This window comes from Mus caroli, unplaced genomic scaffold (assembly GCF_978045245.1).
Source record: "Mus caroli unplaced genomic scaffold, Mus_caroli_1 scaffold_2, whole genome shotgun sequence".
NCBI lineage: Eukaryota > Metazoa > Chordata > Mammalia > Rodentia > Muridae > Mus > Mus caroli.
This window is the reverse complement of record NW_028227257.1, coordinates 150,685,774-150,713,761: the sequence shown is the minus strand read 5'-3', so window position 1 is coordinate 150,713,761 and position 27,988 is coordinate 150,685,774. Positions and strand designations below refer to the sequence as shown.

The following is a 27,988-nucleotide window of genomic DNA, read 5'->3' as shown; positions in this document are numbered from 1 at the left end:
TTTAGTTCAACTGTGTTTATTGCAGCGGCGGCGGAGAAGCCATTCAGTTAACTCGGAATTATGCGGCTTTTCAGGGACAACCGTCGTAAGTCGGACTTGTCGAGACGCGCGTCAGCATCTTCAGGGCAGTTACATTTGCGGGCACCTGAAGAGTTTGGGCAGCGAGTCAGCTAACGAGCAGCACTAAAGGTATGAGGACGCTGCCCCAATGGCGATCGGAACCCGAACAAAGGAGGTGAGCGGATACTTGCGTCAGCTTGGGTCACTTGGCCGATCTGGCCAGAGTAACGCATCTCTTAAGTTGCAGGGATCCCTGTCCCTTTAAGGGGGCTTAGCTCTGCCCCGTTACTTCCGCCCCGAAGTGGCTTGGCGCAGGCACGTGGACAGGAGTAGGGTGAAGCGGCCTCAAGCTTTCCCCTTAACAGACATGGCGACGGCCGGGATGCCGCGGGTGCGTCCGGCCGTGACGTCACTTCCGGGGCGGGGGAGGCAGAGTGGTGCAGTGAGGGACAAACAAAAGGAGGCGCTGGAGGAGCGCGGCGGCGGGCGGCCGGACTGGGAGGTGGAGGGCCGGGGCTGCCTGCCGGGCGGCTGCGAGCGGCGAGCCCAGGTGAGCGGGTCGGGTGGGGGATGAGACGCGCGCTGTCACCGCACCGGACGCTCTCGGACGCGCGCTCCGCCCCCTCAAGTTCTGCGGGGCTCTCGCTGCCCGGGGGCGCCGGCCACCCTGGCCCCGCGCTGGGCTTCGCTCCGCCCAGCCTCCCGCGGGCGCCGGCTCCGGTCTCCACCCTCTAGGCCGTGCGGCGGCGCGCGAGCCCCCTCCCGGGCACCCTGTTCTCCGCGCGCCTCTCACACCCGAGTTTCCGCCGCGGTCCCCAGGCCGCACTTGCCGCGCTGGTCCCCTGCAGATCCGCGCCCCTCGGCGCACGCGCCCCATTCCCAGAGGTTCCACCCGGGGTTCTCTTGACAGCTCTCCCACCAGCTCTTACAGTTCTTGGCCATGGGCTTCCCGGCCCCGGCTTCTCTCCTTAGACCACTCCCTCTTCCTGATCTCCCGGACTGTCTCCTGTTGTGGGGACGGGAGCACAGGCTTTTGGGACCTCAGACTGGGGCTCCCTGAACGACCGACTCCCGATTTGAGAGTCTAGTACAGGAGGTTGTGGTGAGCTGGAGGTCAGCAAAGGCGATCCCAAGCTGAAGGAACAGCAGGGTGACAGTGGCAGGGGGTGGGGCTTGTTTTTTGAGATAGGGTCTCAACTATGTAGCCTTGACAGTCCTCAAACTCTCTCTGTAAACCAGGCTGGCTGGTCTCGAGCTCACGGAGATTCACTCGTCTGGTTCCTGAGTGCTGGGTGGGCCTCTAACCTCTGTTTGAGACCAGAGTTCTTGAACCTGCCATGCACTGGACTGGAGTGAGTCAAGATGGGCTGGTTCTGCTTGATACAGTTGTTGTCTTGTTTTGAAAGAACACATTGAGTGAGCATTAGCTTTTTCTTGATGGGAACTGGGCTGACATAGTGGTGGACATAGGACAGCCACTCTTGTACAGCCTCCTCTTCCGCTGCCCCAGCTAGGACAGGGACAGCTTTAAGGATGAGGCGTGGAGGGGAGAGAGTCTTTGTGAGGATGGAGATACTTGTGTGCTGAATTTTGGAGACAGAAATGAGTAGCCAGAGGCTACAAAGTCTTTTCCTGCCTTACAAGTGTGTCAGTGGTCTCTTTAACTCTGCCATCTGTGTTATGCCCTCTGGAGTAGACAAACTGGCCAGTGCAGGAAGAATAAGTTGATCATTGAGGGTAGGAGAGGGGGTATATTCAGAGACTCAGGGGTGGTGCCAGTGGGCTAGGCCGTTCATACTGCTGTTTCCTTGATGAAGGTCGGGCTCTCCTCCAGCTGTCATGGGCAGGCAAGGGCAGGTGAGCAGTGCTGGAGGACAGCTTCCTGGAGTTTTCCTGGGGTCTGAAGCTCCACATTGTTTGGGGGATGGTGTACAAAGCAGGGACCAGAGAAGCAATTGGCAATACCTCCCACCCCCCAGGAGTCAGGCTCACATTCCTGTTCTCCGTACCTAAGGCACATTTGCTAGGATGGAGTTTCCTTGCAACTCTGAATGGCCTTCGTGGAGGGCCTGGGCTTCTGAGGGTCAGCCTAATGGGGCAGAACCCCTGCCTGCTGCCTGGAACCAGCCTGTTCCCAGGTCACTGCCCTGAGACTGTAGATTTTTACAGAGATATTGAAGGGCAGGCTGACCAGTGAAGACCTCCTGATAACTCAGAAGGAATAAATGCAGACATTAAATAAATATAGACCACAGTGGTCCTGAAGCAGTCCAGAGGAGAGAAGAGGGAGTTTTGGTCATTGAGCAGGCTATCCAGAGTACATGTCCTTCAAGAAGGGACTAGAAGAGTCAGTGAGTCCAGAGTCCTACTTCAGCCATGGCTGTGAAGTGGACAAGTGACTGTTCAGTATCAGCAGTGTTCCAGTCCTGTCTGAGACAGAGGGTGGGGCAGAGGTGGACTGGATGGCCTCTGGTGCTTTGCTGCATGGTCACGTATAGCCTGCCTGTCTTGTCTTCCTATGGCTTGGGGGACCGAGTTTGGCCTCCATCCTTTACCAGAGCCGACATCTCCACAAGTGTGACAGCTGCTTCCCAGCCCCTTCTAGACACTGTACCTCCCAGGTCCTGCTGTCTGCTGCTTCCTTCCTGACTAACTACTGTTATACTGCTCTAACTCCCTCATAGCTGGGCCACACTCCCATCTCCGGCTATTGTTGCTGTCTTCCAAGTCTGGAGCGGTGCCCACACTTCTCTCTCACACAGCCACCTTATCTTTGGTAAGCAGTGCAGAGCATGGTGCCTGTCAGTAGTTGAGCACTTGCTCACTGTGGAGAGTCTGTCCTTATGTTTCAGAGAAAGTCCTTGTCTGGTCTGGCTCAGCCCTTGTCATTTCTCTCTGGCCATCTCCCATATCCGGGACTAGCTGTGACAAAAGAGTAGCTTGCAGCATCTTGCCCACCTCTTCTCCCCTGCCTGTGCTATGCCTCCTGCCTGGATCCTTCTACTCCTCACACCCAGGGGTCACCAGATACCTGTTCTTCTAAGAAACTGTACTAACCCCTTTGGTCTGGTCTAAGGCTAAGCCTGAGTCCCTAGCAGAGCCTCGCCTCCAGATTGAAAAAGCTGCCTTGAGGACTCTTTGAAGAACTAGGATCTGTGGGACAGGCTCCCTAAAAAATACTCTGTGAACAATATAAGTTTCTTTAAGAGCCACAAACGTGCCTATTGATTATAGCTCTCTCTTTCTTATAGGGCAGCAGCAGCGTCCATGGAGCAAAAGGAATGTCAGGGCCCTGTGCATCCAGACAGGGATCAGCCTCAGCACCAACAGCCAACACAAAGATAGCAGAGCCATCTCAGGGTAAGCTCTCTCCAGACTGTCTGTACTGCCTCTCCCAGACAGATAGCATGATCACACCTCCATTTTCATAGTCCTTTGATGTGCATAGGATCCGGGGCATTGGAGTGGTGCCTGCTCCCTCTGCTTTGGCGGTTTGGGTTCTATTTTAGTAGTGACGGTTGAGCCCAGAGCCTCACAGGTGTTAGATAGGCAAGCATTCTACCTTCAAGTTACTTCCCAAAACTCAGTGTTAATCTGAGGTTGGCCTTGAACTCCTGATCTTCCTGCTTCAGTCTCCCAGTCCTGGGATTATAGGCACACACCACCATTCTGGGGCAATGCTGGGGACTCTTGCATTCCTTCAGGAAAAGCTGAGGCAGAGATGGAGGTTGGGGGACTGAGGCAAGAACAGAGGACCAGATCCAGACAGTTAGAGGAGCTGAGTTCAATCTATAGCCTCAGCTTCCTTCATGGTGGGTTGAGCGTGTTGCTTCAGCTTGTATGTGGGTCAGCACTGGACAGAGACCACTGCTCAAGCTTTGGCAAACAATCCTGCAATCCTTTCACAGTGTGCTGTGCAGATTGCACTGCAGGGTCAGCAAGGCCAGCGCTAGGCAAAGAGTGCTTTCTGAGACACACTCTGCCTAATGCCTTCTCCATCCACACCAGTTCTCAAAAAGATTCTGAAGAGAGGGATATGTGACTCTTACCACCACCCATTCCTCCCTGCAGATCTCTTTGGTGCGCATAGCTAGAAATGCTGCTGCCTGTGACGCATTTCCCAAGAGGTGTTCCCTTGGTCACTGAAGTTAGGGAACTGTGCCTGTTCTGGGACTCGTCAGAGCCTTGGAAGCGTGTTCCTGAGCACGACGAGTGGGAGCAGCCTTCACACTGACGTGGTCCCACGCGGCTCTCTTGGAAATAGGAACCTTTATACTCTGTATAGTTTGCCTTTTCTCTGCTTTTTGAGGCAAGGTCTCTTGTAGCTGGGGTGGCGGCTATTACTTTAAAATCTATGTAGTGGTTGCCTACTCCTGGGTTAGCCTCAAGCAACAACTACTACTGCTATTACTACTATGACTTCTTTTTCCTTTTCTTCCTCCACCGTCTTCTCTAGTATTTTTAAAAATTATTTATTTATTTTTATTTTATGTACATTGGTGATTTGAGTGCATGCATGTCTGTGTGAGGATGTCAGATCTCCTAGAACAGGAGTTACAGACAGGCAGTTGTGAGCTGCCGTGTGGGTATTGAACCTGGGTCCTCTGGAAGTGCAGACAGTGCTCCTAACCACTGAGCCATCTCTCCAGCCCCTCTTCTCTAGTTTTATTTCATTATGTGTATGAGTGATAAATGTTTTGCCTGCATGGTGTCTTGTACACCATGGGGGTACCTGGTATCCTTGAAGCTCAGAAGATAGCTTTAGATTCCCTTGAACTGGAGTTAGAAACAATGTGAGCTGTTGGGAATTGAACCAGGGTCTTCTCCAAGAGCAGTAAATGTTTCTAACTCCTGAGCCATCTCTTTAGCCATGGTTTCAAACTTGTGATCCTTTTACCTCAGCCTCTAGAGGACTAGAAGTACAGATGTGCCCCTCCATATTGTTTAGAGTTTGATATCAGAGAAAAGGTAAAGTCCTGACCCCATCTTCTCTCTGACACCTATTTCATGAAAGTCAGGTCACTTTGGGGCTACCTGCTTTTGTTTGTTTTTGGTTTTGTGTGTGTGTGTGTTTTTTTTTTTTTTGGTTTTTCGAGACAGGGTTTCTCTGTGTAGCCCTGGCTGTCCTGGAGCTCACTCAGTAGACCAGGCTGGCCTGGAACTCAGAAATCCACCTGCCTCTGCTACCCAAGTGCTGGGATTAAAGGCGTGCACCACCACTGCCTGGCCAGGCTATGTGCTTTTTAGCGCTTTTGTTTCTTGGAAGGGCAGCCAGTGTCTAGAGCTCTTACCCAGGACTGGCTCAGACAGGCTGCCGAGGCTGGCAGACAGAACAGAAGGCACATTCCTCCTGCAGCACCCCTGGGGCCCTACTGGGCCTTTCTGACTGTGTGGGGCATTGACATTAGAGAGGGAGGTGGAAAGCGCCTGGTGTGTGGTGCTGTCATACTCTTTTGTTTATGGGAACAAGGTCAGCAGTGCCTGCCCTGCCCTGTGGGAGCTTCCTGTTGGTTGTTGAGGAACTCTGTCCCTGGGGAGAGCAGGCTTGAACTGAAGCTTGACTTTCTGGGCGGTGGAGAACAGGAAACCAGAGGAAGTGCCTGTGTGAGATGGGAATTCCTTCTCTGCCTGTAAACAGTGGAGTCCATCATGCTGGGATGAGGCGTGACCTCTGCTGTCTGCCTGAGCTAGGGCCCAGGTGCAGCTCAGGGAGACCTGTAACATTTGAGTGGAATTGGATTGCTGTATGTGCCTGAGTTTGTCGCGTGACGTTTGTCCTTATAGTACCTCTAGGTCAGTTTTGTATTGGTCGCAGAGAGTTTCAGACAGAAATCCCATGGGTTGGTTAGAAGACAAGGAAAAGGGCTTCCCAGTTGTTTGAGTCTACAGAGCCACTGATAGGCACAATTAAATATCAGCAGGTTTTTACAGATTTATTTATTTAGTTTATGTATATGAGTACACTAGCTGTCTTCAGTCACAGCAGAAGAGGGCATTGGATCCCATTACAGATGGTTGTGAGCCAACACGTGGTTGCTGGGAATTAAACTCAGGACCGCTGGAAGTCAGTGAGTGCTCTTAACCACCGAGCTATCCCTCTAGCCCCATATCAGCATTTTTTAAAAAATGGGATCTCACACAGCCCAGGCTGCCCCTGAACTCCTGCTGCTCTCCCTCCCAAGCGCTGGGTTTGCGGGTGAGCACCTCCATGCCCAGCATCAACAGGGGTTTTCTAGTGAGGCATGCCAAGCCTGACAGCTGGAGTCCGTGGAGTGTTGTCTGGCAGGATCTGTGCTGTTGCTGAGCTCCTGGGGCCCACTTGACTGCATGGCTCTCCTAGGCCCTCCCCAGCCTTCACTCCATTTCCTCCTCTGCCCTTCCCTTGCAATCTTCCTACTTCTCAGAGATGTGAACTGGCCCCTGAGTAGCTGATGGCTCGAGCCCGCCTCCTTCCCTCCTTCCAACACCCTATCCTCCGTGAACATCCTTGGTGCTTAAGAAGCCGTTGGGTCACCTCATTCACTTCCACCCCAGTCGTGTATGTGGTGTCTTTGCCATCAGACAGACAGAGACCAAGGCTTAGAAGATGTGGTCACTTGCCTCAGTTGTAAGTGGCAGCACACATCAGGCCTGAAACTGAGGGAAGTGCCTTGGTGACCTATGCTCCATCTACTCCACCCGCTCTGCTCTTCTCTTTCTCTCTACTTTGAGGGCGTTTTCAGAGTATTTATAATATGGCACCCACTGACCCTGGCCCCAGACCTGAAGTCAGTCCTGGAGGCCTGGGCCTAGGAGAGTGCATGTGGCAGAAGCTCCCTATGTGGTCAGGTTGGTGCTCTGCACACTGTACTGGGGACACTGACCAGAAAGCCGCTCTTGGCTCCAGCCAGCCTTGAGTGAGTGAAGACATCAGGGAGTAGAGTGGCGCTTCCTCCAGAACCAGGTTGGATTTTTTTTTTTTAGTTTGTCTGTCTCTCTGTGTGTGTCTGTTTGCCTACCTCTTTGTATATGTGTGTGTGTGTGTGTCTGTCTGTCTTTGCTTTGTGTATGTATATGTGTCTGTCTTGTCTGTCTTTGCTGTCTCTGTGTGTGCGTGTGTCTTTGTGCGTGTGTGGTGTGTGTGTGTGTGGGATGGGCTTTACCTTCTCTGGTGAAAGAGTCATGGGACTGAGGCTCTGGAAGGCTGTGACCCCACTGCAGATGTCCTGAGATCGCCTGGGAAGTTTTTTTTCTGTCTCTTGAGGCCTTGAAATCTCAAAATTAAATTGCTTGCTGCATTACAGCCTCACACTCCCTCTAGAGTAAAAGTGGCTGTAAAATTCCATGGTTTCACATGCGACCCCATCTCCGAGGCGCATCTGCCAAACCTGTGCCCTCTCTGACACTCAGATGACAAATGTGTGCCCAGTCCGGTGGCATGGCAGACTCCTGGCCAGGGGCACCGTGCATTCCCCAGCTGAATCCTTAGGTTCTGATTTGGGGAGTTGATAGGCAGCTTGCCTTTAGCTGAGTCCCCTTGCCTGCCTGTCCAGGGTGCTTACACCTACCTTTCTTAACCAATCTCAGAAGACACAGCAGATGTTCATAGCAGGTCATGACCAGTCTTCAAGGCTACTTTGTTCCCAGGGATGCAGACCCAAAATTGGGCTCCAGTTTCCTTAAGGCCTGGAATGCTAGAGACTCCTGAGTATGACCTGCCTACAAAGGCCTCATTTCTGTTCATGCCTCATCAGGAGGCTCTTCCTAAGAAGCATCTTGAAAGGCCTGTGGAGGCCGCACGGCTGAGGAGACAGACCTGATGTCTTAAGAACTGCTTGAAAGGCCTGTGGAGGCCGCACGGCTGAGGAGACAGACCTGATGTCTTAAGAACTGCTTGAAAGGCCTGTGGAGGCCGCACGGCTGAGGAGACAGACCTGAGATGTCTTAGGAACTGCTTGGCACAGCAGCAAGTCGGATCTAGGTCTATCGTGCCACCCGGTCCTATAACATCAAAACAGTTCACCTCTCTGGACCTCAATCAGCCCTTCTGTTCTGAGAGCAGCAGTGAGCCTGGAGTCCAGGCTGCTCTGGAGCTGGACAGGAGGAGTTCATGAGTTTACAGAGGCAGCCTGGGCAACTTCTCAAACAACCCCTAATAAAAACTATAGTAAACATTTTTACTGCATAGAAATGATCCAAAAGCTTTTTGGGGACCACTTCATTTGGGGGACCCCCTGCAACCCTCCAAAAGAAACAAAATTACAGCTGTTTTATAGATGAGATGGAATTCTTTTCCCAAGTCACTCACTGGTGAGGTTGGGAGCCACCAAGTGGTTTGCCATGATGTTGGAAGCTGAGGGGCAAGCAGAACTGGGCACATAGCAAGGGCAGTGGCTGGGTCTAAGCTATAACGGCTAAGCTGTATACTGGATTCCAGTGGCCAGTGGGGGTAGTCCAGGAGGTGGCCCTTGCCTGTTACCTTTTACCAGAACACAGCCGCACCCCTATGTGTTTGCAGAGGACAGACCTGTTTGGGAAGCCCTGCCCTAGTGCCAAAGCAGTTCAGATACTTTAACCCTCCTGCTCAAGCCTGCCATCTCCCCAAGGCTGTGTCCCAGGAGGTGAGGGAGTGCCCTCCTGTGCAGGGTAAGTCCCAAGCCCACAGTCTCTTACTCATTCCAGCTGGGCTTAGGAGTATGGCCAGGATAGGGGGCTGGGTACCACATGAGGGTGAGACCTCCCACCTCCTGGCCTAGTACATGAGGAAGCATAAACCCTGGGACAGAGTCATAAGCTTGAGCCACTCAGTCTCACTGGGCCTCTAGTGACCACCCTTCCCCTTCCCCAGGAGCATTTTAGAGGGACAGCCTCTTTCTGAATGCAGGGAAGTTTCCCCTTAGGTTCTGTTTGTGCTTCAACAAAGGGCTCTTTGTGCTCTGTATGCTCTGCGGCTGAGAGGGCCTGTAGCCCAGGTGTAGGAGCTGCCCAAGTCTCTGGACATGTATGTTTTGGTGGTCTCTATCCAGATGAAAGGGGCAGCATGTAATCTCTCTCTCTCTCTCTCTCTCTCTCTCTCTGTGTGTGTGTGTGTGTGTGTTTAGGAAGTATCAACAGGGGCTCAGTGGTTAAGAGCACTTAAGAGCACTGACTGCTCTTCCTGAGGTCTTCAGTTCAATTCCCAGCAACCACATGGTGGCTCACAACCATCTTTAATAGGATGCCCTCTTCTGGTGTGCCTGAGGACAGCTATAGTATACTCATATAAATACAATGAATAAATCTTTAAAAAAAAACAAGATCAACAGGAAATTAGGAGCAGTGCACACTGCTGTAGTTCCAGTCCCTCAGCTAGCTGAGGCTAGCTAGAGGATTGCCCATGTCAGGGCTTCAGAGCAACCTGAGCAACATAGATTCCTCTTGAGGGAAGAGAAGAGGTGTAAGAGGGGAGGGTGAGGAAAGGAGGAGGAAGGATGGGAAAGGGGGGCCCTGACCAGTGGCCTTTCCTGAGCCCTAGAAGCAGAAAGGTGGGAGGAACAGCAGAACTGTGAGAGGGTCTTTTGGAATGGCACAGTGGGTTCTGGGCCATGCTAGGTTTCAAACAGGTGTAGCGCCTGTCTTCAGTTCCTACAGTGGCACTCTGAATAGCCACCGTCCCACCTTATAGTTGAGATAGCAGAGGGGACATGGCTGAATGGCACTTGCTCTCCAAGCTCTTCCTGCCATGTGTGTACCCACTTAGATTAGAGTTACTGTGGCTGAGGTGTGTTACAGGGTGGGGGAGCACACGCTGACCTTTCCTCACAGAGTGCGTCTGGTCCTTGGTGGTTTAGTTACAGTCCCCAGCAGGCTGAAGGCTTTTTCTTATGTGTGTTTCCTATTTAAAAGCACAGGATACGTAAATCACAAGATATAGAAGAGACAACCCCATGACCTGACCTACCCTCTGATATAATCTCACGGAGTTTATGTGCGTTTCCATACATGCAGTAGGGAGGGAGTTTATTTCATTTTGTTTTGTTTTGAAGCTGATGAACTGTTTTCTAACAAGAACAGGTTTATGGTAGGTTGCCACAGCTCATGTGGTCAGTCTTATGCCGCGGTGCAGTTGTTCTCAACCTTCCTAGTGTTGCCATCCTTTTTTTTTTTTTTTAGATTTATTTATTTATTATATGTAAGTACACTGTAGCTGTCTTCAGACACACCAGAAGAGGGTGCCAGATCTCGTTACGGATGGTTGTGAGCTACCATGTGGTTGCTGGGATTTGAACTCTGGACCTTCGGAAGAGCAGTCGGGTGCTCTTACCCACTGAGCCATCTCACCAGCCCCTGTTGCCATCCTTTAATACAGGTGTGGTGACCCCCAACCATATAATTACTTTGTTGCTGCTTCATAACTATGATTTTGTTATTGTTATGAATTATAATATAAATACCTGATATGTAGGAAATCTGATATTTGACTGATGTAAAATAAAAAGGTCTTTCAATCTCAAGGGGTCTCAAGCTTTAGGCTGAGATCACTGCTGTAGTGATATTTTTTAGATGGCAGGTGAACAAGATGGGCCAGTGAGGGAAGGTACAGCGAAGCCTGACAACTGAACTCACTCCTCAGTTGCTGTCTGATGGAAGGAGAGTGCTGACTCCCCCTCAGGTTGTTCTCTGACCTGCACGTGCTCTGTGGTGTGTGTTCCCACATACACACAGGCACACGCACACGCACACATTGAGTAAAGGGGAGTAGTTCACTACAGCTGGAAAGATTGGGCAGCTCACTCTTGACTCTTCTAGCTGCAGAGAGTTTTTGGTTTTGTTTTTTGTTTTTAGAATAAACTCTGTTCTCTTGCTTTTCTCTCTTCCTCTTTTCTTTTGTTTTTCGAGACAGGGTTTCACTGTGTAGCCCTGGCTGTCCTGAAACTCAGTTTGTAGACCAGGCTGTCCTTAAACTCAGAAATCCGCCTGCCTCTGCCTCCCAAGTGCCGGGACTAAAGGTGTGTGTCACCACACTTACCTCTTGCCTTTCTCAAAAAAAAAATAAAAATAAAAAATAAAATAAAATAAATAATAAACATAAAAATTTAAAGGCTTCAAAAAAGTAGACTTGAAGGTGAGAAGGCACAAAAATAAAGAGTGGGCTCATACTTCGTCTTTGTTTTATTTTATGACCCACATGTAACATGAGATCCTTGTTCTCACTGTGTTTGGGCTCAGGCTGGTGCCTCAGGTCAAGGTTGCTGGATGGCAGGGGTGTGGTGGATGTGTTCCTCCCTGTACAGAAGTCACCTCCTCTATCTGAGAAAGGTTCATCTTGCAAAATAGAAACTTTGTCCCCATCGCGCAGCCCACTCCGCGGGGAATGAATATGATGACCCCTTGGAACTGTAGTTGGTGTCACCCTGCAGCAGTAGCCCTATCCTGACTGATTGCTTTTGGGGATCACACTCCTCATCCTTGTCAGCAGCTTCTTATTTAGGCTGGTATCTTGGGGGACAGTATCTGGGTCATTGTATACAGATTTATGAAGCGGGAGCACTCCTATTACAGAGTTACAACAACAGATGTTTAAGTTAAATTACGTGCTTGGACCAAAAGAGTATGTCATGCTGGGGATGAATTTGAACTCATCTGTCTCCTATTCTTCCTCTGTGTGTGTGTGTGTGTGTGTGTGTGTGTGTGTGTGTGTGTCTGGGGATGAGGCAGGATCTGGCAAGGATGGAGCTGTCAGCTGTGGGATAGTGTTTTGGGGCAGAGTGTACTGCTTGGAAGGGGGCGTGCTCACTACCATGGTAACCTGTACAGCAGCCACTGCTGCCCGCTGGGCCCTCACAAGTGTGAGCATGGGAGAGGACCAGCCCCTGGGGGCAACTTTTGTATAATGAAGTAGGTCAGGCACACAGGAAGGGAAGTATCAAAGTTGCCTCAGACCTCCATTCTCTCCTTCCACCATATGAGTCCCAGAAGTCTGACAGAAGGACAGATGGACAGAGTTCATCGTCAGGTAGCTCGTCAGGCACAGGCTGTTGCTAAGGCTGACCTGACTTCATTACCCACATCTACATTGTAGAAGGAGAGACCAAAGCCTGCAGTTGACCTCTGACCTCCACACGTACCCCTCTCCAAAGAAACGAACTAATAAGAATGAACTGTTTCCCCTTAATTATCGATTATAACATGCTTATAATAAAAAGAGGTCATCCTGGGATGAGAAAGCGTAGCGCAAGCAGGTGTCCACTTGTACCAGGGTTAGTTACAGTTAGCAGACTGAATCTGTCCTTGTGTCAAGTGTTTTTGTACAAATGCACTTTTATTTGCTGTATAGTATTTTGTCCTCTGATCGTGTAACAGCTATTTCATGTGTCTCCCCAGGCAGGTGCTTGGTTTCATGATCCTTAGGCCCACTGTGTGGACACTCCTGGGCTGGGTCTGTCCTGCAGTTTGAACAGGCACTGGCCTGCTTTTGTTTTCTCAGCTCAGTCTGCTTGAGAAACTCATATTCCACCTTCCACACCCCAAATTCTACACAGGAGCCTGGGATGATGTGTAATGGTCCATGTTATACAGAATTCCCAACCTTTTCTCTCTTCCTCAGGCATCTCCTGCCCACTTGTGAGCATTTTGAGAGATACTCAGCCTCCAGGCCTGGGACATAGTCTCCAGAGGACATTGACTCATCTTTGCTAGAGACAGATGGGGCTGGGGATGGGACTCAGTCGGTGGAGTGCTTGCCTGGCACGCATGAGGGCCTGGGCTGGATCCCCAGTACTCTGTAAACTGGGTGTAATGCTACCTGCCTGTTGTCCAGCACTGGAGCAGTGGAGGCAGGAGGATCAGAAATTGAAGGCCATCCTCAGCTACAGAGCAGTGTTCAGGGCAACTTGGATTATATGAAGCCCTTTCCTACAAATAAACAAAGCAGTGGCTGTAGTGTGGCAGGGCACAGAGGGCAAAGCCTCTTCCGCCTTCCCTTCGTCTATTTCACCCCCTTTCATCCTTGTTCTCCATTTAGGAGTGTCTCCAAGCTCTGCATCTCTTGGGGCAGAGACCTGACCTGACCCATTTCCCTGTTGCCTTCTGAACTTCCTTCTCAGAGCTCTGTAGAACACCTGATCCTCACACCTCAGTGCCAGCTGTTCCCTTTCCTTCTTTAAGGCTGTAATTTATTTTGGATCTTATGCTCTGAGTTTTTTGGTGCTCAGAATGGAACCCAGGGCTTGGCCAAGTACTTGCCCTTTGAGCCATGACCATGGGCTCCATAAAAACTTTTGTTTGTTTTTAAGATTTATTTATTTTTATTATATGTGCACTGGTGTTTTGACTACATGTATGTCTGTGTGAGGTTGTCAGATCCCCTGGAACTGGAGTTACAGTCATTTGTGAGCTGCCCTGTGGGTGCTGGGAATTGAACCCAGGTCCTCTCGAAGAGTAGCCAGTTCTCTTAACTGCTGAGCCATCTTTCCAGGCCCTCCATATAGTTTTCTAACCAAAAGGAAAGTGTATATTGATTAGAAACCTAAGTCTCCATTTTAGTTCTCTGCCTCCTCTTCTCCATAGTGAGCCTCACTGCGGTGGGTACAGAGGAGCACACTTTCATATCCTTCCGTGCTCTGGGCCAGCTTTTCCTTGACAGTGGCCATTCCTTCCCATTCCACTGGCCACTTGCCCATCTCCTATGTGCTGGACCCTGTCTCTCTCTCACCCTAGTGTCCCGGACGGAGTCTCTTATTCTGTTCATCTCCTCCGTGACTGCGCCCACAGACTTTCTTTTCAGTAGCAAGTGCTGGAGAGCTTACTACACTGGGTGGGGTGTCTGCTCTGTTCCCTTCCCCTCACCCCCAGCCCCAGGCTCTGGCCTAGAACCTGGCACTATGTCAGGAAGGAGTCAGGACTCAGAAAGGGAAAGCCACCTGCCTAGCTCACTCTCCTAGAGAGCAGCAGAGCCAGCCTGGCCCCAGTCTATTGCTCCTCTGCAGAGCTCAGGGCCTTGGTCCCACCATATTTTCATAGTAGCCTGACTATGTTAGGAAACTGAGGTAGTATCTTATCTCTCCCACTGCAGCAGCAAGAGGCACGGTCAGGACAAGGAGGGTCTGTGGTGATGACAGTGGTCCCAGGGCCCAAGTCTTGTTGAATGGTCTGGGGTAGGGTGCAAAGGAGGGGCAGAAGACTGGGTTCTGTCACTTGCATTTCAGATCCTTCACCCATATTTTACACTCCTTGGCACATTCCCTGCAGTCTGTACTCCTTCCAGACAGAGAAGCTAGACAGCCTGCAGAGAAAGGTCCTACCCTCATGCACTTCTCGCATCCTTCCACTGCTCTCCCTTCACACTCAGGCACATCCAGGACAACTGGCAGGTAGGTCTCTCATTGCAATGGCCCGGGTGTGGATTGGCTGGGCTGCACTGTGCCTGGGTGTGCAGTCCGTCTTGAGCATGTATGCCCGTGTGTAAAATGGGCATGGAGGGTAATATTGAACCTTAGAAAAGAAGCAGAGTGTGTGCTGCGTACCTACAGTCCCAGCATTTAGGAAACTGAAGCAGGAGGATTGCTGAGTTAAGGTCAATCTGAACTATATAGTGAAACCATGTCTCAAAAAGAAAAGAAAGGCACACCTTTAATTCCAGCACTTGGGAGACAGAGGCAGGCAGATTTCTGAGTTCGAGGCCAGCCTGGTCTACAGAGTGAGTTCCAGGACAGCCACGGCTATACAGAGAAACCCTGTCTTGAAAAACTGGAAAAAAAAAAAAAAATAGATGGAGATGGCCTAGTGGTTAAGGCTCTTGCGCCTTCATTTGGTTCCCATATGAAGTGACTTACAACCGCCTGTTACTCCAGTGTCCTCTTCTTAAGCAGGGCAGTGCTGTGTGATCCCAGAGAGACTTAGAACCATGGGGTCCATGGAGATGGGCAGGCACTTAGTGACTACCGATCAAAGTTTCTGTTGTGCAAGACAAAAAGGCTGTGCAGTAGCTACTGGGGACATCTGAGCCACAGCTCTACCTCACAGCACTGGCCAGACACAGGAGTTACACAATGGTTACATTTATGGTAGTTATCTCATCATATCTCAAAGCCAGCCGAGAACGCCATGGGCAGCACAGTGGAGTCTGGACTGGGCCTGTTCCCAGCCTCTGCATGGAGAGCTGCTCCCAGTGTGGGTGCTCACTCCTCTTGCTCCCTGGGCTGCTGGAGGGTACTGCACCTCACCACTCCCTGTAGCTCCAGTCCCTCCCTGAGGCAGGAAGTGGGAGGGGTCACCCTGCTGGCTCTACCCAAGCCACATCCACCTGAAACTGCTGGTTTACCACACCCAGATCCACACCCATCCCTGCCCACTCCCACCCTGTCGCTTTGTGAGAATGCCTCTGTTTGTTACTCACTGTGTGCTGTGGACTGTGTGCTAGAGAAGCATCTGGTCTGGCTCAGGAGGGGGGCGAGCAGACCATGCCAGTTCAAACTGCACCTGTAATACCCTGCTGTTAGGGGTAGTCCTCCACACAAGCCACTCAGGCCCAGGCCTCCTCTGGGATCAGCCCACACCTGGCCTGAGGTGGGGTACACTTTGGATGTTCATTACCCTCACAGAGCCCAGCTAAGGGCTGCATAGAACCCAGAATGTGCTTTGAGGTGGGATGGGAGCAGGTGGATAGCATGAATGGATAGGAGCGTCTCCTTTCTAAGGGAGCTACCAGGTCTTACTGCTCAGAGCCTGGGCTGCTTCCTCTGCATCTTGGACCCTGACCACTACTTTGCTGGGCAGCACAGCTGAGCTCATCTTTCGATAAGAGGCTGGATATATTTCATGAACTGACAGGCTCAACTTTCCACCAGAAATCAAAGTTAAAAAGTACCGTGAAATGGAAGTCACAGCCAGAAACTGACTTGATCCTAATTGTCTGTCTGTCGGTCCCAACCAGTCACCTGGGGAGTGAGACAGGGTATCTCATTCCCTTAGGTCCTAAATCTTTCCCGTCCCCTTCTCTAGTCTTCGGCTATCTTGGATGAGGCCTTGGAGCCAAGAAAAATAGTTCCCTGCTGAAAGTCAGCTGTGTGATTCAGCCAGCCCTCCCCACTGCACCCCTGTGCCCCTTTCTCCCAAGAGTGTGGGTGGTGTGCAGAGCCAGCTGGTCATTAGGGGGCTGGGGCCTTCCTGTGAGGTAGGCACTCATCCTGGCCCAAGAATCCAGGCCTCACCAGGAGAGCTAGCTGGCTTGGTTGCTGCTGGCCCTGAGGTGACCTAAACAATGGGAACCTAGGAATGGGGACCCTGAATATCTGCAATAGTCTCTTAAACACCACAAGTATCAGGCACCTCCTGTGCATGGGACCTCAGGCAGGAGGAGGGCAAACTCAATAGAGTAGTGAAGCCTGAGCTTAGCTAGGAGCGGGCTGATGTCTTACTTGATAAAAAATGACATTGGGCAGGTGTTTGGCCTCCCAGAATCTCTGTTTTTCTGTTCATGAAATCAGTTAAAGAAGACAGAGCAGAGAGTGCACTAGAGCCGGTGTGGGAGGAGCCTGCCCTGTGCTGTGGTTATTGCCACTTGTAGTAAATGCACAGGGCCTCCAACCTCACACAGGTGACCTCGAGAGACTGGTTGGGAGCCCTTGGCCTTTGCGGAGAGGATTACCACGGAGGAGCTGTTACTACTGCCATCATCAACATCAGTGTGAAAATACAGGAGGCCCCCTGGCAGGGTGTTCCACTCCTCTTCTGAGAGAATGAGACCTATCTGACACGATACTTAAAATTCGGTGTGAAAACTAGATTCTGATCAAGAACATATGGTGTTACGTAAAAGCTCAATTTCGCTTTTTAAAATGGGGTGGTGATACAGCTCCTGTGTAGCATGCAGGAAGTCTTTGGTCTGGTCCTCAGCAGCACATAAACTGAGTGTGGTGGATTAGGGAGTAGACAGGACCAGAAGCTTAAGGTCACCGTTGGCACTGTATGTGCTGGATGAGTCTGAGGCCAGCCTGATGCTAGAGAAGACCCTATCTCAGATGGCGAACTAGAAGTCTGTGAAAACTCTGAGAGCAGCCGCGTTAGCAGGGCCATGGGTTTCCCTCCATCTCATGCCTTTTATATTTTCCCAGATGCTCTCTAGTGAACTTCTGGGGATAGACACTTCCTATATCCCACTCACTACAGATTTGTAGAGCAGTGTAAGCTTAGGCTCCTTGGCAGAATGTCCAGGGGCTCCAGGGACTCCCCTTACATTCGTGTTTGTGGCACAGGCAAGCTCTTCCTAAAGCAGCTCCTGGTCCATCATTTCTCACACTAGGCAGAAGCCACTGTTAGACCAGATTCCCAGGCTTCCAGTCCAGCCAGACGAGCTCTCTGGGGCCTCAGGTGGTCCTTTACTTGCTGTTTACAGCTCTCTTCCCACACCACAGATTATTCACAGGAAGTTACCCATAACCTCCCTCGTGCACCCCTACCCCCAGGAGTCCCTAACTAGACCTGTCTGTCTCCATAGCCCTGTCTACACCTACTGTGTAGAAATGTGGAGATGTGTTTTGGTCTCTTTTGTTTTTGAGATAGAGTCTATGTAGCCCTGGCTGGTCTCTATGTAGACCAGGCTGGCCTCAAACACACAGAGATGTGCCTGCTTCTGCTGGTACTAAAGGTGTAGCCAGCCGGGCTGGTGGCGCATGCCTTTAATCCCAGCACTTGGGAGGCAGAGGCAGGCGGATTTCTGAGTTCAAGGCCAGCCTGGTGGACAAAGTGAGTTCTAGGATAGCCAGGGAAACCCTGTCTTGACCAAAAAAAACAAAAAACAAACAAACAAAAAAAACCCCTAAAGTTGTGTGCCGCCACACCTGACTACATTTGTACATTTTTTTTTCAGACTTCACAGTTTGTTTTATCAGAATGAGTTTTGGAGGGCTGAAGGATCAGCAGTTGAGAATGCTGGCTGCTGTTTCAGAGGACCTGGGTTCAATTCCTGGCACCGACATTGTCCTGCAACCTTTTGTAACTTCAGCTCCATGGGATTCAGACTCCCTATTTGGCCTCTGTGGGCACCAGACTTGTACAGGTGCACAGTCATACATGCAGGCCAGACACCCATATGTATAAAAAAGTAATTTAAAAGTTGTTTTGCCAAGCATGATAGTGCATATCTCTAATCCCAGCACTTAGGAGCAGAGGCAGGCAGATCTTTGTAAATTCAAGGCCAGCCTGGTCTACAGAGTTTCAGGCCAGCCAGGGCTACATGGACTCTTATCTCAAAAAAACAAAAACAAAAAACAAAACATACAAACAAAAAAGACTGAGTTCTTGGTCTTCCTCACTGCTTCTTGTGAGGAAATTCTCTGTGTAGCTCTGGCTGGTCTTTTGTTTTTTTTTTTGGTTTTTCGAGACAGGGTTTCTCTGTGTAGCCCTGGCTGTCCTGGAACTCACTTTGTAGACCAGGCTGGCCTCGAACTCAGAAATCCGCCTGCCTCTGCCTCCCGAGTGCTGGGATTAAAGGCGTGCGCCACCACGCCCGGCTTCTGGCTGGTCTTGAACTTACTCTCTATACAGACCAGGCTGGCCTGGAACTCACTCGGAACGCTGCCTCTGCCTCCTGAGTACTGGGATTAAAGCATGTGTGTCTCACTACACCTAATTCATAGGATGGAATTTCTGGCCATTGGTGGGATTCTTATATTCTTCCCTCATCCCTGGGGTCCAGACTTGAGAGACTGCCTGCCTTGTGATAAACCCCTCTCCTGGTCCCTTTCAGGTTAAACCATGATTCCGGTGACAGAGCTCCGCTACTTTGCGGACACGCAGCCAGCGTACCGGATCCTGAAGCCCTGGTGGGACGTGTTCACTGATTACATCTCCATTGTCATGCTGATGATTGCTGTCTTTGGAGGGACACTGCAAGTCACCCAGGACAAGATGATCTGCCTGCCTTGTAAGTGGGTCACCAAAGACTCCTGCAATGACTCCTTCCGGGGCTGGGCAGCCTCCAGCCCAGAGCCCACTTACCCCAACTCCACAGTCCTGCCGACTCCCGACACAGGTCCCACAGGTATCAAATATGACCTAGATCGGCACCAGTACAACTATGTGGATGCGGTGTGCTACGAGAACCGCCTGCATTGGTTTGCCAAGTACTTTCCCTACCTCGTGCTTCTGCACACCCTCATCTTCCTGGCCTGTAGCAACTTCTGGTTCAAGTTTCCACGCACCAGTTCGAAGCTGGAACACTTTGTGTCTATCCTGCTCAAGTGCTTCGACTCACCATGGACCACACGGGCCCTTTCAGAGACAGTGGTGGAGGAGAGTGACCCCAAGCCAGCCTTCAGCAAGATGAACGGGTCCATGGACAAGAAGTCATCTACAGTCAGCGAGGATGTGGAGGCCACTGTGCCCATGCTGCAGCGGACCAAGTCACGGATTGAGCAGGGCATTGTGGACCGATCAGAGACGGGCGTACTGGACAAGAAGGAAGGGGAGCAGGCGAAGGCACTGTTTGAGAAGGTGAAGAAGTTCCGGACTCATGTGGAGGAGGGAGACATTGTGTACCGCCTGTACATGCGGCAGACCATCATCAAGGTGATCAAGTTCGCCCTCATCATCTGCTACACCGTCTACTATGTGCACAACATCAAGTTCGACGTGGACTGCACCGTGGACATCGAGAGCCTGACAGGCTACCGCACCTACCGCTGTGCCCACCCCCTGGCCACGCTCTTCAAGATCTTGGCATCCTTCTATATCAGCTTGGTCATCTTCTATGGCCTCATCTGCATGTACACACTGTGGTGGATGCTGCGGCGCTCCCTCAAGAAGTACTCGTTCGAGTCAATCCGAGAGGAGAGCAGCTACAGTGACATCCCCGACGTCAAGAACGACTTTGCCTTCATGTTGCACCTCATCGACCAGTATGACCCTCTCTACTCAAAGCGCTTCGCCGTCTTCCTGTCTGAGGTGAGTGAAAACAAGCTGCGCCAGCTGAACCTCAACAACGAGTGGACGTTGGACAAGCTGCGCCAGCGCCTCACCAAGAACGCCCAAGACAAGCTGGAGCTGCACCTGTTCATGCTCAGCGGCATCCCGGACACTGTGTTTGACCTGGTTGAGCTCGAGGTCCTGAAGCTGGAGCTGATACCTGATGTGACCATCCCGCCCAGCATTGCCCAGCTCACTGGCCTCAAGGAGCTGTGGCTGTACCACACAGCTGCCAAGATCGAGGCTCCTGCCCTGGCCTTCCTGCGGGAGAACCTGCGGGCCCTGCACATCAAGTTCACGGACATCAAGGAGATCCCGCTGTGGATCTACAGCCTGAAGACGCTAGAGGAGCTGCACCTGACAGGCAACCTGAGTGCAGAGAACAACCGCTACATCGTCATTGATGGGCTGCGGGAGCTCAAACGCCTCAAGGTGCTGCGGCTCAAGAGCAACCTGAGCAAGCTGCCGCAGGTGGTCACGGATGTGGGCGTGCACCTGCAGAAGCTGTCCATCAACAACGAGGGCACCAAGCTCATTGTCCTCAACAGCCTCAAGAAGATGGTTAACCTGACGGAGCTAGAGCTGATCCGCTGTGACCTGGAGCGCATCCCTCACTCCATCTTTAGCCTCCACAACCTGCAGGAGATTGACCTGAAGGACAACAACCTCAAGACCATTGAGGAGATCATCAGCTTCCAGCATCTGCACCGCCTCACCTGCCTTAAGCTGTGGTACAACCACATTGCCTACATCCCCATCCAGATCGGCAACCTCACCAACCTCGAGCGCCTCTACCTGAACCGCAACAAAATCGAGAAAATCCCCACCCAGCTCTTCTACTGCCGCAAGCTGCGCTACCTGGACCTCAGCCACAACAACCTGACCTTCCTCCCCGCCGACATCGGCCTCCTGCAGAACCTCCAGAACCTGGCCGTCACAGCCAATAGGGTGAGTGTCCTGCTACGGATGCTCAGAGGCCTAGTGTCTCTGGAGAGTTGATGCTCTGGGTTCTAGAAACAGTGAGGGTTCAGGAGTCAGACCCATAGGCCTCATTGTAGGTTTGCTAAGTCAGAATCTGGGCTGAGTCTGTCTTTGTCACAGAAGATCAGTGTTGTGTATAAAACACAGGAATCCTAGCACCAAGGTTCTTTTAAAATGGGTAGTGGGAGGCACGTCTTAACTTGGAGTTTGTGGGATCTGTCTCCCAACAACATTTTGAGCCAAGAGACCAGCCTGTGTGTCCCCAGCAAGAGAAACTGTGGGTGGCTATGCTGGCTGAGGTGAAGCCTGCTGGTCTCTGTAGCTCCAACATCGCCATGCCCCTCCCTTCTCTGCATCAGAGTTGTGAAGAACAAAGTCGGGCTTAGATGGGCGGGCTCATCCCCACTGCTTTTCTGGAGAGGATATTGAGGGCCAAAACTGTGGAAAGCAACACCCTTGAAGTGTAGGTGGCCCCTGTGCACCAGCTCTGTGTGTGACTGCAAAGCCTCCACCAAGAGGCAATGGGGCAGTTAGACGGGCTGAGGGCAGAGCACTTGTGTGGCTTGTGGTCAGGGGAAACCAGCTGCAGTCACTGGATGTTGCCTAGGAGGTTCCCTTGTCCTCAAGGCCTACAGATGTCTTCCTGTAAAAGGTGGGGAGCCTAAGGTTAGGGCTCAGGAGACAGAGTTAGAGTGCCAGCAGCCACCACCTCTGTGCCTCCATTAATCCGGTCCTTAAAGTAAGCAGGTACTGCTGGCTCTTGAGTGGGAGTTGTGGTGGCCTGCAGCAGGTGTGACACTCCTGCTGCCAGCAGCTCTTTCTGGCAGCCTCAGGTGTGAGGACAATGGATGGATCTAGCTGGAGATTCAGCTCTGCATGGCCCAAAATGTGCTTCCAACTGCTGTCCCTGGGCCCCTTCAGTGTAGGCCAGCCTGGGTCCTCCATGTCAGCGGGATTGGAACAGTCTCTATTTGTTTTGGTTTCTGTACATTTGAGAATGTTCAAGGATGATGGTCCAACTCAGGTTGTTTCTGTTAGAGTGGGAGTCTCTGAAAAGAGGAGTTGGAGGTCCCTGAAGAAGAAAAACAATGTTTGGGAGGCACGGCACAGGCCAGTCCTGTCTTTAGTGGGGGTGGGGGTGGGAGGTGGGGGTGCTAAATAGTGTTGGAGGCTGGTTACCTCAGGGAGTTGGATAGACTGTCCATTGCACACCCTGAAGTGCCTGCTGTGCCCCAGGTGCTGGGCTGGGCTCAGGAAGGTGTGGGCTAGCTTTCAGCCTTGTCTTATCCTGTCCCTCACCCCCAGGTTCTTATACCAGGGTTGCCTGTTAGTGTCATGCCTATTGGCTGAGGTCACCCCTTAGGGAAGGAGCTGGCGGAGGCATGTTGTCCTGTACTAGAGGAAGGGGACCCTCCGATACCCTGTTTAGCACATTGCTTAGTCACATCCTGTCTCCACCCCTACAAGCACCCAGATGCCTTTTTTAGGGAAAAATGTGCTTGGACCAATTAGCAGACAGGCCAGGCAGGGCTCTCATGGATTTGAGACCACAGTCGGGTGGGCGGTGAGGTGGAAGGCTTGAACTGGACAAGGCTGCTAGAGACAGAAATGAAGCTGAGTCTGGGAGGAAGTGTGGGGTTCTCAGGTTTCTTACACCATGAGCCAGGACCTGAGAGAAGGTGTGGGTCTTCAGAGGGATGATCAGTTGTGCATCCTGTGTTGGGCTCTCAGGGAATTGTCCTGAAACTTTCAGTCACTTTTACTGTGCTCCTGGATGAAGAGGGATCTTTGGTGTAACCATCCAGGAGAAGGGAGAGGGGGAGAGACAAGGATCTGTCATGACCTTTCGAGTGAAAAGTAAGGTTGGCTTGGAGCATGTGGCTGCTCATGTGTGGGGCTTCAGTGAAAGAACAGATGTGGATAAAGCTTGTGACTGGCCTGCAGCAAGGCTGGTGGAAGGGCAGCTTGGGTGTGTGAGCTCAGAGATGACAGTGCTCTAGATGGCTTGGTCAGGAAGGCTGAGGAGCCTTGGAGGAGGCTACATCCTAGAGGCTCCTGGAAGACTTGTCCTTATTTATTTTTTTTTTTAAGATTTATTTATTTATTTATTATATGTAAGTACACTGTAGCTGTCTTCAGACACTCCAGAAGAGGGCGCCAGATCTCGTTACGGATGGTTGTGAGCCACCATGTGGTTGCTGGGATTTGAACTCTGGACCTTCGGAAGAGCAGTCGGGTGCTCTTACCCACTGAGCCATCTCACCAGCCCAAGACTTGTCCTTATTGAAGACCATGTGGCCATTTCTACACTAGTCAGGGAGAGACAGCAGAGGTGAGGTTCAAGGCAATGGGAAACAGCTTTCATCCTTCAGTGGACTCGGGACCCAGGGGCAAAGGCTATGTGTGGCCATGTCAGGGAGCCAGGCTAGCAAAGTACTTTCACTTCCTCCGAGGCCTAGGGACTACTTGGTGCAGATGGTGGTGGTGAGGTTCTGGGGAGAGGATCATCAAGAAGGCATCTCTAGCCGGGCGTGGTGGCGCACGCCTTTAATCCCAGCACTTGGGAGGCAGAGGCAGGCGGATTTCTGAGTTCGAGGCCAGCCTGGTCTACAGAGTGAGTTCCAGGACAGCCAGGACTACACAGAGAAACCCTGTCTCGAAAAACCAAAAAAAAAAAAAAAAAAAAGAAGGCATCTCTAGAGGTGTGGACCCCACCACTCACTGGCCAGAACTATCTCTACTACCTTTGACTTTATCATTACAGGAGATCATAGGATGGGGGCAGTGGTGGTGGCAGCGGGAGTGGGGGCAGGGAGGCAGCATGGCTATTCTGGGAAGGCTTTGCTTCCTGGGTCCTGCAGAGCCCACTTCCCGTGTACCCTTGACTTTTATATCCATGAACTTCAGACTATAGGCACCTTATCCCATCTCTGGCAGCTGGCCACAGCGGGGAGACATATTGAACAAATCAGTTAAACTCATGTGATCAGGCTGTAGCCACACTTGCTTCCATGATCATTGGGTCCAGAACCTATGACGTCCAACACTGAGAAAGAGGTCTGACTTAGGAATGCTGGAGATGAGTGTTTCTAGTCCAAGCTTTGTGTTTCAAAAATGGGGAAACTGAGGCCCAAGAGGGCAAGAGGCTCCTTCCTGTTCTTGAACAGGGCATTGTATTTGGCAGAATGAGAATGTGTGAATGGTGGCAAGAAGCAAAGCCTACATCCTCTCACCATAATGGGCATGCAACCTCAGCCGGTGCGTGCCACCTCTCCATAGCAGGAGAATAGGGACAGTGCTGGAGTCCCTGAGAGTGGGCGTTGTGCAGATCTACCCGTTCCCTGTGACCTGCCCCTTGCTTTTTTGTTTGTTTGTTTTTTGTTTTTGTTGTTGTTTTTGTTTTTTTTGAGACAGGGTTTCTCTGTGTAGCCCTGGCTGTCCTGGAACTCACTTTGTAGACCAGGCTGGCCTCAAACTCAGAAATCCTCCTGCCTCTGCCTCCAGAGTGCTGGGATTAAAGGCATGCGCCACCATGCCCGGCTGCCCCTTGCTTTATAGACAAAGAACATTACTGCTGAACCAGGCGCAAATTGTGATGTCTTCAGTATGTGAGACAGTCAAAGAGCGTTCACTAACACTGAGTGAGTTAACAGTGTCTGTGCTGAGGGCTAGAGAGATGACTCAGTAGTTAGGAGACTCTTCTAGAGCACATGAGTTCAGTTCCCAGCACCTGCATCAGGCAACTCACAACTACCTGTAGCTGCAGTTCTAAGGACGCCAGCACCCTATTCACAAGTGACTCCCCACATAGTGACGCCCCATAGATAGAGATAGATAGAGATAGAGATAGATAGAGATAGAGATAGATAGAGATAGAGATAGATATAGATAGAGATAGAGATAGATAGAGATAGAGATAGCCTGGAAAGCTGGCTTCTCAGTTACCAGTGCTTGCTGCTCCTGCTAAGGACTTGAGTTCAGTTCCAAGCACCTGTATGGCTGGCCACTCCCAACTGTGTCTAGCACCCTCTTTTGGCCTTTGTGGGCACTAGGCATTATTGTGGTATGTAGACACATACACAGGCAAGCACTCATAATCTAAGAAATCCATCCTGCCGGGCGTGGTGGCACACGCCTTTAATCCCAGCACTCGGGAGGCAGAGGCAGGCAGATTTCTGAGTTCGAGGCCAGCCTGGTCTACAAAGTGAGTTCCAGGACAGCCAGGGCTATACAGAGAAACCCTGTCTCGAAAAAACCAAAAAAAAGAAAGAAAGAAAGAAAGAAAGAAAGAAAGAAAGAAAGAAAGAAAGAAAGAAAGAAAGAAAGAAAGAAAGAAAAGAAATCCATCCTTAGAGGCTGGATTGCTGGCTTGGAGGTTGTAAGCACTTGTTGCCGAGAACCTGAGCTTAGTTCCCAGTATCCACATGACTACTTAAAACCATTTGTTAACTCCAACTCCAGAAGATCTGATGCCCTCTTCTGGCCCTCCACTAGACATGCACATGGCTGTACATAGCATACATGCAGGCAAGGACTCAGACACATAAAAATACGTAAATTTATAAGACAACAAAACAAAACCTAAAACAGTATCTGTGCTCAGAGTGAGGCTACCTTGTGGTCCCATAGTTGAGGAAGGCTGTTCTGGAAGGAGAAGGGCTCTAGCTGGGACTCTGGCCCCTCTCAATGAACTCTCTCCAGTTCCAGAAATTGCTGCCTTATATTCAGAAAGTGCTGTTAAGCTAGGCAGGACCAAGATCCTGGCCCTGGGCCCTGGAGGTGGGTGGGATAAGCATAGCTGCCAGGTTGATATTTCTCTGAGGGCAGGTACTGGGTAGAGCCCACAGTCCAAAAGATGACAATCAGAGGGATTAGCATAATGGATGTTGCGAGACCCATCCTGGAGGCAGTCATGATGGCTTCCTGGAGAAAGTAAGTGAATAACTGTTGGGCAGTTTGGGGTCTACGGAAAGGACTGTCAGCATCCAGAGGAACTGATGTGAAAGCCCTGTCCAGCCATGCACCTCACCCTAGCCCTTTGCTCCCTCCTGCAGATCGAGGCACTCCCCCCAGAGCTCTTCCAGTGTCGGAAACTGCGGGCTCTACACCTGGGCAACAATGTACTGCAGTCGCTGCCCTCGAGAGTGGGCGAGCTGACCAACCTGACGCAGATCGAGCTTCGGGGCAACCGGCTGGAATGCCTGCCCGTGGAGCTGGGAGAGTGCCCCCTGCTCAAGCGCAGTGGCCTGGTGGTGGAAGAGGACTTGTTCAGCACACTGCCACCTGAGGTGAAGGAACGGCTCTGGAGAGCTGACAAGGAGCAGGCCTGAGCACAGCCTGGAGCAGCAGCAAAGAGCCCCAGCACACCCTCAGGCCAGATGGGCAGCCCAGCTCTCCCAGGACTGCGACAGCCAGCTGGGTCCAGCCAGACCAGAAAGCAGGGACTGAGGGGCTGGTCCCTTTCCTCCCGCTGGGGCATGGACACCCAGGACAGGCACTTGCTGGAGACCAGAACCTCTGAGACTAGTCTCAGAGTGCAGTATTTGGACAATCAGGGTCTTCACACTGGAGGCCATTTCTGCCTCAGAGGCCGAGCCAGCACCAGAGGCCCAGGAACAGTATCTTAGATCTGGGTATTTATTTTTTCCACTTCCCATCTTTTCCCTCCGGATAACTTACACATTCCCAAGAAGGTCCGGCTCTGTGGGAAGTGTTTAGCACCCTGGCAGTGTTCACCTTTTTCTTTTTAGGTGATGCTGACAGAATCAAGTGCCCACCCAGACTTGGGCAGAGTTGGGTAGGGTGAGCCAGCCGTAGGACAGTTGCCTTATTGGCACTGGGCTAGGCTCTGGCAGCAAAGCTTGTGGGAGACCAGGCCTCCAGGTGGAAGGGTCAGGCCTAGGGCTTGCCCCATCAGGTTTTGAAGAAATTTTAGATTTTTTTTAAGTGAGTTTTTTTTGTTTGGTTGGGTTTTTTTTTTAAGCTTTGAAAATGATGGTTTGGGTATTAAAAAAAAAATTAAAAAAAAAAAAAAAGACACTAAGGCCAGTGAGTTACAGTCTCAGGGTGGGTGGTGTTTCTCCCTTGAGCAAAGCAGCAAGACATTGAACAGGATTTCCTGTCTTTGGGGTGTGGGCCAGGATGTCTTCCCAATATGTCCTGACCATGGTCCAGAAGTGCCGTGCTCTTCTCTTCTGGGGCAGGCTTTTATTTTTGTTTGCTTTTAAGGTGGGTTTTTTTTTTTGTTTTGTTTTGTTTTTTTTGGTGTCCTGTTTTTTTGTTGTTTTTTTTTCTCCTCCATGGGTCTTGGCAGGCACCCTTTTCATGGCTGTCAGCCAAAAGGAAGGCTCTGGAGCTGCCAAGAAAGGGGGAGACTTGGGCTGGCTAATTCCCAGATGAACGGTGCTCCATTCCCCTCCCTACCCCCACAATGCCCCTCCACACACACAGTGTTAAGGAGCCCAGAGCAGCTGCTTCCCCTCCCCCAACTCTGTCCCCACATCATGGGTTTGCTCAATGCCACCCCTCGCCTCTCCTGCTTACATTAGCTCTGTCACCATCTGGCCCATTGTGAAGAGCTGACATTTAGAGGCAGATTGAGCATGAGAGGTCAGCACTGAGAGGGCAGGCTCCCCAGTTTTAGGGTTCCAGGACAGTTTGTACTGGGCACCTGGTTTGCACACAGTACAGTTTAGCGTCTAGTGGCAGTAAGCCACTCTGCTTTAGATCAATCACTAGGGTCCCTACTTAGAAGGGTCCTCGCCTTAGATCAATCACACGGACACTAAGGCACGTTTTAGCGTCTCTTGTCTTAATGATTATGTCTGTCTCTCCGTCCATTTGTGTTTTCTGCGTCGTGTCATGGATGTAACCCTTGGAAATACTGCACACTAGCCTTTGACAACCATGAAGCAATCCGTTACACGTGGGTCTGACTTGTAGACTCAGTTCAGATATCAAATAAATCTATAACACAGTTGCCTTTGGAGGTCTCCATGCCATAGAACTTGGGGTGTCCCTTCAC

The 27,988-nt window shown here is 51.2% G+C and overlaps 1 protein-coding gene across 6 annotated transcripts; it reads left to right on the top strand.

The window, feature by feature from the left end:
• Positions 1 to 124: 124 nt before the first annotated feature.
• Lrrc8a (leucine rich repeat containing 8 VRAC subunit A) lies at positions 125 to 27,943 on the top strand. 6 transcript variants are annotated; one of them, XM_029472565.2, is made up of 4 exons: positions 125 to 235; positions 3,312 to 3,420; positions 18,767 to 20,931; positions 26,019 to 27,943. In XM_029472565.2, exons 3-4 carry the CDS (start codon positions 18,775 to 18,777, stop codon positions 26,292 to 26,294), a joined length of 2,433 nt encoding a protein of 810 aa, XP_029328425.1. In that variant the 5' UTR covers positions 125 to 235; positions 3,312 to 3,420; positions 18,767 to 18,774; the 3' UTR covers positions 26,295 to 27,943. The 6 variants fall into 6 exon arrangements, with proteins under 6 accessions (XP_029328425.1, XP_021011567.1, XP_029328420.1 ...); XM_021155908.3 differs by lacking the exon at positions 125 to 235 and adding an exon at positions 470 to 610; XM_029472560.2 differs by lacking the exon at positions 125 to 235 and adding an exon at positions 663 to 1,173.
• The last annotated feature ends 45 nt before the right edge of the window (positions 27,944 to 27,988 follow it).